The following is a 9,479-nucleotide window of genomic DNA, read 5'->3' as shown; positions in this document are numbered from 1 at the left end:
AAAGAAAAGCTGTAATGTTGGTGTTTACAGATGCCAGCTGTAAAGTCAAAAAAGTTTAAATAATAATTTATATTTATTAACCAACCTGTAGCACCAAGAGGATGACCTTTAGAAATGAGTCCACCACTAGGATTGATAACATATTTCCCTCCATATGTATTGTTACCAGAGTCTACTAATTCTGATGCTTTACCTGTAATTTCAAAAGCATTGAAGTTGAACTATTCAATTCATAAAGATTATAAAATTAAGCAATGGCCATGTGATAACCACACATTTATCATTAACTTCTGCTGTTATTATTTACAATTGTATCAATGCACTGTTCATTGCCATTTAGTTGTTTTTCTGTTATATTTACATGTTGTTTATTACAGAATTCCATTGAATCTAGCCCATGGTTCATGAGTAAATGCATCGACACTGTTTGGAAGCCGCCTTCTTGCCCTTCATCCCTAAATCAATAACTGATTTTTACTTCGTAAAGCCGGTTAAAAAAGTAATCAATGTTAAATGATTTCATTTCGGTTTATTGATGAATGTGTTGTATTATGCTACCAAAACTATGTTGAAGCATTGTTATTCAATTTTCTTTTAAATACTGATCTTTTATAGTATTTACTTGTATTATTGTTGCATTTTGGTGCAAAAGCAAAGCACCAAAAAAAAACCATAACCAATCAAAATTAAACAAACAAATGCTGTAAAATTTCATAATTTTTACCTGGAGGACACAACCCGAGAGCTTCATAAGTGATGAGTTCATTACAGGAGAAACAATCATGTAATTCCACCACATTCACATCATCTCTACTCAAACCTGAATAAACAATTAGATGTTTACACTCATCATGACTTGTTTTCAACATTTCCTTGGAAGATTTTCCATTTTCTTTATATATAAGGTACATATATACAATATTAGGTCATTGTCAGAAAAATATCAACTTTTTTGTATGAGGCTGAGAAACTGGGGAAGGGTAAGGTTTTACCAAGCCCTTTCCTCAGTTTTGTGCTGAATAGAACTAAAAATATATTTTTCTGACATTAACCTAATATTGTTTTTATACTGCAACTTTAACTAATTCATTGATAGCTTTATAAATTGTAACACAGATGTCAAACTTATTTTCATCCCTTAATGAACCCCTGATCGTGGAGAAAATGTTCCATGATGAAATTGACATTGTACAAAATATAGCTGTGTTACTATATTTAAGAAATAAACACAACAAGTTGCAGTATAAATATGTTTATTGCATTGGTTGTAATGAATTACATTGATTTCCCAGTTAAATAAAAACCGATAATTTCACATGTGAAATAAACGTGGTTATTCCACTCTCTGACGTCACACAACAATATGCGTTGTCAAGACTTCGATAACGGCGGATCAAAACAAATTGTAAATGGGTAGAACAAAGATATAGTTCCTTACATGTTTTACCTTAATTTCTTTTAAAAAAAGCCATTTGCCAATGTAATAAAAAGTCTAACTAATTAAAAAATTCAAATATCAAAAAATATTCAACTCGTGACCGATCAACACTGATAATTAACTCAGGTGCTACGCGCATTCGTGAATTAATGTGTTGTTTGGTCACTCATTGAATATTTTTCTCTATTTGAATTTTTGGATTAGTTATTCTATAATTATCAATACAAATTGGTTGAATGGTTATAAAGTTTCAAGAAATGAACAGGGTGAATAAATCTAAAACATTTAACATTTGGTAAAATAATTGACACTATCAAAGTTTTTCTTGTTCTTGTCTAACATTCACAGGAAACAACATCTATATATTTGAAAAGATTTTATTTGAGTGTTTTCAATTTATTCCACAGACACCTGACCGACCTCCATACATTACCAATATTGTCCTTTAGAAATTTCACTTTAATAAAAAAAAAAAAAAAAAGGAAGACAGTCAATCTATTGTCAGAAGGTTTGAAATAAAAAAAAAATCTATTATCCTTTGTTTCTTTTTTGAAAAAAAATAAAAGTAAATTTAGATTATATGTCAATGAAAAAGCAACATTTTTCTGTTTTATTTCAGGCAGGTTTCTTTTTGAAGGTTTAAAACATACGTTTTTTTGTATCTGTAATGTATTGAGAAATTAAGTTATTATAAGAAAATTTCTCAGAATCTCAGATCTCAGAATAACTCCAATGCATATTTGTAATATGTTCATGTGTCTTTTTTTTTTACCTTTACTTTCCTTTTTCATACAACAAAACAATTTAAATACATATAAACAAGCTCAAGAAAATTAACAAAATCAATTTACCTGCATTTATGAATGCTCTGTCTGCAGCTTTAGCTGTCATGTCATATCCAACCTGAAACATTTTATAATAAATAAATATAATTAAACACAACCAATGAAAGGGTATGTACAGAACAACCTAACAGTTTCACAGTTCAAAAAGCATACTTCTTTATAATTGTTATACAAGAGGCTGTCACAACGACAGCAAACCGGCTTTATTAACATTTATTTGTGTCCTGGCAATATCACAAGAACCATTACTGATGAATGGTGAAAGTGAAAATCGTCAATATCAAATTTGACCTCCATTTTGTCATCAGTATCAACATATTAAAATTTGAAAAGCTTAGATTGAATGGTTCATGAGTAAATGCAACAACATGAATGGAAACGCCATTTTACGATCTTTCAAGAACCATAACTCCTGAACGGTAAAAGTCAAAATCGTCATTATTGAACTTGACCTCTTTTTTGTCATCAGTAACAACATATTAAAATTTCAAAAGCTTTGGTTGAATGGTTCATGAGAAAATGCACGGACACGACGGGAAACACCATTTTTCAATCTTTCAAGAACCATAACTCCTGAGCGGTAAAAGTCAAAATCGTCATTATTGAACTTGACCTCCATTTTGTCATCAGTAACAGCATATTAAAATTTCAGAAGCTTTGGTAGAACAGTTCATGCATAAATGCACGGACACAACTGGAAACTCCATTTTTAAATCTTTCAAGAACCATAACTCCTGAACGGTAAAAGTCAAAATCGTCATTATTGAACTTGACCTCCATTCTGTCATCAGTACCAACATATTAAAATTTGGGAAGCTTTGGTAGAACAGTTCATGCGTATATGCACGGACACGACTGGAAACTCCATTTTTCAATCTTTCAAGAACCATAACTCCTGAAGTCAAAATCGCCATTATTGAACTTGACCTTCATATAGTTGTCAGTAATAACATATTAAAATTTTAAAAGCTTTGGTTGAACGGTTCATGAGTTAATGCACAGACAACATTTGATTGCCGCCCGCCCGACCGCCGTACATCCCCAAATCAATAACCGACATTTTTGTCACAAAAATCCGGTTAAAAATGATAAAAATCATGACAATAGAAATTTTGGGAAATGATTCAACGAAATGACATTGAATGACCGAAATTATTTCTGTAAAAAAATTAAAATTTGTCCTAAATCCCAATTACTCATTTAGGACAAACTACTTTCAGTTTAGGTCAAGACTGGCATATATGACCGTTTCCAGACCCTTGGGCATGAGTGCCAATGAGACAACTCTCATTCCAAGTCACAATTTGTAAAAAAAACAACATTAAAGGTCAAAGTATGGTTTTCTTTTTTTTTTTAAATACAAATTTTGAGCCAGTTTCCATATTAAGTTTCATTAAAGGGAAAATTCACGATTTTTTACTTATGGTTTAAATATGTTCATTATGACATAATATATATATTCACAAAGTTTTATCGCTATATGTGCAGTAATAAAGGAGAAATTCAATAATTAATGAAAAAATATCAACTACTTCCTGTAGGTCTTGACGTTTTCTCCTGATTTTTGCATGCCGGGATTTAAAATACAATCATTAAAAGTCTTGGTTTTTAATCATATTTTAACGTAATCGTAAGCGCGCCGATGACTTATGCTTTATCTAATAACCATCCGATAATAAGAAGATAAAACGCACAGACGTTCAATTGTACTCATTCGTGAGATAAATTATCTATGTTAAACGTATATATTCGAATTATTTTTGTAGACAACACAAAAAGTTATAAATTTATTTTTAATAAATGCATTTTCGGACTGATAAGGTGAACAAATTAAAGTACAATAATCTGTAAAGACAATATGTTGGTGTACTATTATTGACCTTTTACTATCTCTGCTATGGCTAGGTTTATACGATGTGTGTGTTCACGGTTCTGTGGCAATACTCGTAGATGGCTTGTTGAAAGGTAAATTGTTATTTGCACTTCGGTATTTAACCACGCCTCTAGGGCACACCTTGCCAGGTGTGACTGTCTATTCGGATCAGTGGTAGCATTTAATACACACATTAAAAATACATATTCAAGTTGGTGACAAATAAAAATTGGTCGCCGTGGAATTATTTAATTATATTTGGTGCTATTATTTATTTGAATTCAAATAAGTTAATTTACTAAGAAATACACAATTTTCGGTTAAAGACGGAAAACTTAATTCATATGTCAGAATGAAATGATATACAAGTCTTGTCCTTGATTTATGTCTCATAAAAAAGGGGGACTTAGAAATTAGAAATAGCTTTACTAAATCATTTTTATTTGTCTTTATTAGGCGAAAAATGTACGAGAACACTTACATTTAGACTTTTGAAAGCCATGTATTAATCAATATATGAAACTATCTGAAGATAACTCTACCGAAGCGGAATATAATATGTACGAATAAAGAAAAAAATATTTTTGTAATGGAATCGAAAAATTACGAATAGATATTCTTTTCAAGTGTGATAAACGTCAACCAAATTTATTCATAATGGGGAACGTCCTTATTAAAATCTGAGACAACTATAATAATCGTCGTCTCCCAACGTATATATATACTTAAATAACTATTTGATCAACGATGTTTAAAATTAAAAGACAACGAATTTAATGTTATCTTTCCCTATTTTTGAATGTTATTATATGTCTGTTCAACTTGCAAGAATACCCCTAAAGCGGACAAATATCCGACAAGCAGTTTATTCTTTAAATTGCTGTCATTGAATATCAAGAAAGAAAATAAATCCCGAAATTGATACTCAATAGTTTTCCTAGAAAATATTCACATTTCTTGGGGATTATTAGTGTACGTCCAGTTGCATATATTTTACATGAATGTTGGAACAATTGTGATGATGACGAATTTCGTCCTTTATTCGAGAACAATTTAATTGATATATAAATCTGTGAGTTTACTATGTTCTTAACTTCGATGAACCAAAGCAAGTTATAAATTGACCTGTATTTAAATCAAATTGTTTCTTTTTTTTCTTCTTCTTCTTTTGGTATACAATAGTCTATCGAATTCGTTGATTACATACTGTTGGCATACATGGACTAGTCTATTTACAAAACTTTTACCACAATTTACACAAAATGTATGTTTCTTTCTTATGTTCAATGTATACATGTATACATATTTTAAATTGCGCTACTGACTATAGTTCCGTAACTTTCTACCAGGCGTATGTATACACGAATCGTCGACAAGTGCGCACATTTTTTTAGATCAATAATTCTGGTATGTTCCAATCTGTCCTAAACTATTGACAACGAGTATATATTACATTTTCCCAAATTAACCCTTGGAAAAATATGTAAATAGATTTGTATTTCTTCAATTATTTTTTTTTGTATTATTTTTTTTTTATAAATAATATTCTTTACACCAGAAATGTTATTTATAAACAAGCGTATGAGTTCAGTAATGACTAGTATATTATATCACTTTCGGACACGCAAGACAAAAATGTATATTATACATGCACCTGATAGTTCAAAATGGAAAGTTATAAGTAACGGTCGTGTACACTGATCAATACCTACAGAAGTGAAACGATGCATGAACTTGCAAGCCCGCCGGACAGGAAATCGATTGAATACCTGGACGTGTCACCTTACACCCCTTCCAATACCTTTGGGAGTAATACCTTTAGCCATGCTGGTGATCAGATAAGGGAAGATCCGAATTTATTTAAATAAAGTTTATTACTTGAAAGAATTATGAACGAATTAGATTTTCGAAAACAATTTCCACGGAACACTTATTTATCATTTTATGATTTGAACTTTGACTTTTTAACTAATTACAATATTATCAGTTTAAAAATAACAGACTATATGGTTATTTAAAAATATAAGACCATTTTCCGTATCAAGTTAGTCAGTCAGATAAAACAACCGTACGATTGACAAGATATCGACACGCAATTACGACTACATCGTTTACTGTAGTTTTGTTCCTTTGTGGTTTATTGACATATCGGGATTTTTCATCGGAGAAGGTGACAAGATGGCGGAGAGTAGAGAACTGATACTCAAAATTTAAAATCGATGGTGATCTCTTATTTAGCGGAATAAAACTTTAATATCTATAAATTTGAGCATTTTTATACAGAATGGACATAATATCAATTTTTAATTTTTTTGCGAAGTTTCCATTTAATGTTATTTTCAAAATAATGATATTATGTTTAAATACTTACAGCCTTTATACAACTATCATCCTTGAAAGAACTTGGTAAATCAGTAGCCATTTCCATTGCTACTATTTCTATGGCTTGGTTTTCTAGTCCATGTCTTCTGACAAATTCTTCACTTGCAAGAATAGCAGCACCAGAACCATCACTTGTTGGACTAAAAAGTCATTAATGTTAATATTCAATCACAAAGCCTATGGTGTTACTTGTTCATAAAAAATTAAGATTTATGAGCTGTAATATATGGAAGATCATTTCATTTTCAAGATATCTTATGGTAATTTGTGTTATTGAGTTGCCATCTAATGGACAAAATCCCCATCTCTTTTCATTCATGTGAGGAGAATAAACTGGGCCATATACAGGATGTCTCTGAAGAGGATTATTCAGGGTGACAATCTTGAATAGCATTTTTTCGTTTTTCTTGTTGGGATTGCTATTGATATTTATATATAAATACCACATATTTCCTTTTATTCATTCATTTTTTGTGTTTTGCTGAAATATGCCCATGTTTCAAATCGAAATGTTCTAATTTTTTGTTTAATGTCTTTGAGATCAAGGCCACATAAATTATTCACAGGTAACTGTGACATCATATTTCTATTTCAATACCTACCAACACTGGAGCTTAGTAAGTGGATCGTGAATCTTGGGAGAATTCATAATTTGTTCTAGGGTGTATTCATCTTGAAACTGTGAATAACTGGAATAAAAAGGAACAGTGATAAGATATTTTCATCTTCCAAAAGAAGAATGTAATGAAACAAGGTATACGCTATGGGTTTTGTTCATTACTGAAGGCATTATAAATCTATTGTTTAATACATACATGACATGGAAAAATATTAGAAAATATTAATTTACCAAGTAAAAATAATAAACAGCTGCGCCATGAGCGCATGATACGCCCGACGTCTTATGTGGAAGTCTTATGCAATAATCATAAATAGTTTATGAGAAAGTTTTAAGCAATAACCATATATTGTTTTAGAGACACGGCGGGACATGTGAAACCCCCCACCCTGTTTTTTTTACAAAAACGAAATATTACCAAAATACAATTTTGAATCAAAACCAAAAAGTATACAGATCTTTAGATTGATATATCAAAGAAGTGTGTAAAGTTTTAAGCAATAATCATAACTTATTTTTGAGATACGGCGCGACATGTAAAAAACCCTCCCCTGTTTTACAAAATACTCAAGAACTCAAAAATAAAATTTTGAATAATCACCAAAAAGTATACAGATCTTTAGATTAATAGAACAAAGAAGTGTGTAAAGTTTTAAGCAATAATCATAAATCGTTTTTGAGATACGGCACAACATGTAAAAAAAAACCTCCCCCTTTTTTACAAAATACTAATAACTCAAAAATTAAATTTTGAATCATCACCAAAAAGTATACAGATATTAAGATTAATATAACAAAGACATGTGTAAAGTTATAAGCAATAATCATAAATAGTTTTTGAGATATGGCGCGACATGTAAAAAAACCTCCCCCTTTTTTACAAAATACTCAATAACTCAAAAATGAAATTTTGAATCATCACCAAAAAGTATACAGATATTAAGATTAATATAACTAAGAAGTGTTTAAAGTTTTAAGTCATAATCAAGAATCGTTTTTGAGATACAGTGCGACATGTGAAAAAAAACACACCCCTGTTTTAGTTATAAAGTGCCGCAACTCAAAAAGTTTAAATCTTATTTTCACCAAAAAGTATACAGATCATTTGACCATCATAAGAAACAACTATATTAAGTTTCATGAAATTTGGATAAGTCGTTCTCAAGTTACGGTGCGACATGTTTACGCCGGACAGACGGACGGACACCGGACATTTGTATACCATAATACCTCCCGTCAAAATTTTGATGGGCGTATAAAAAATATGACAATTTGATCTTTTCTCTCAAAATTTCAATTTGTACACAAAACAGTTTGCCATTGTATAAGTCATATTTGTTAACTTCACTGTTCAAAATCTTGTAGGAGATAAATCAATTACAATATAAGAAGGCATGATCAATCATCATCCTAAAACCTATTATAATCTTGCTTATAATGCAGCTTTTGTGAGCATTTTTTTTGTATCGTGACAGAAATTTTTGTTATTTGTTGAAATGTGATTTCTTTTTTCAGTGGTTTTTGGATTACAGGTTTGTTGCATTCATGTCCTATTATATCCTATTTTTAATTAATAATAACTAAACTTACGGGTTATTTGTTGAATGCTTGTGGTTTTTATGAGCAATTTTGGCAAAATGAATTGGCTTAGTACCTGAAAACATTAAAAAACAATTTTCTTGAAACCTGCCACCCGACTCTTAAAAACAAATAATTATATGTATTATCTTCATGTTTTGTTTGATGTATTGGTAAAGCTATCATAAATTGAAGTCATACATTGTTACATCTTAACAAAGCAACTACTTTAAAACTAAACAGAATATACATTTCAATTTAATATTTATTTCTTAGTCATACAAGTCTATTTTTTTTTTAAGCAATCAACAAAAGCAATGCAGCAACTCAAATGTTTTGTCTTTAATTGTTAAAATTGCATAGTACTTTAAGTGGAAATAAGTATTATTGCATTTCTTTTAAGCTATAAATATAAGCTTATGGTATTTGTATGTGCCATTCTCTTTCTCTATGTTCCTAGTGTTTCAGGTGAAATTCTCTTATATTTAATTCAAGTGTATTCTCTTATGTTGAATTCATTCTTGATCTAACTTCTCTTATGAGTACTTCATTTTTTCTCTTTTCAGGTTGCATTTCTGTAAATATTGACAATGCAATTTTCCATAGGAACTCCTTTTACGGCTAAAACTGTACCACTTTTACTATGAAGTTTTGAATAAAATATTATCCTAGAATTGAAAGTTCATATGCACTTCATTTTTTTCAAAGGTCAAAATATAGGGCTGTGCAGCATATGTTTAACGT

The 9,479-nt window shown here is 30.3% G+C and overlaps 1 protein-coding gene across 1 annotated transcript in view; it reads right to left on the bottom strand.

The window, feature by feature from the left end:
- Positions 1–9,479, bottom strand: part of LOC139517035 (sterol carrier protein 2-like) — a 30,001-nt gene that overhangs the window by 9,976 nt on the left and 10,546 nt on the right. The window contains exons 8-13 of the mRNA XM_071307628.1: positions 8,748–8,811; positions 7,141–7,227; positions 6,528–6,678; positions 2,290–2,341; positions 725–820; positions 86–193 (exon numbers count right to left, since the gene is read on the bottom strand). Coding sequence (XP_071163729.1) covers positions 86–193; positions 725–820; positions 2,290–2,341; positions 6,528–6,678; positions 7,141–7,227; positions 8,748–8,811 — 558 coding nt within the window. The remainder of the gene's footprint in view (positions 1–85; positions 194–724; positions 821–2,289; positions 2,342–6,527; positions 6,679–7,140; positions 7,228–8,747; positions 8,812–9,479) is intronic.

This window comes from Mytilus edulis, chromosome 1 (assembly GCF_963676685.1).
Source record: "Mytilus edulis chromosome 1, xbMytEdul2.2, whole genome shotgun sequence".
NCBI classification, from domain to species: domain Eukaryota; kingdom Metazoa; phylum Mollusca; class Bivalvia; order Mytilida; family Mytilidae; genus Mytilus; species Mytilus edulis.
The sequence above is the reverse complement of the archived record's forward strand: the minus strand, read 5'-3'. Positions and strand labels throughout refer to the sequence as shown.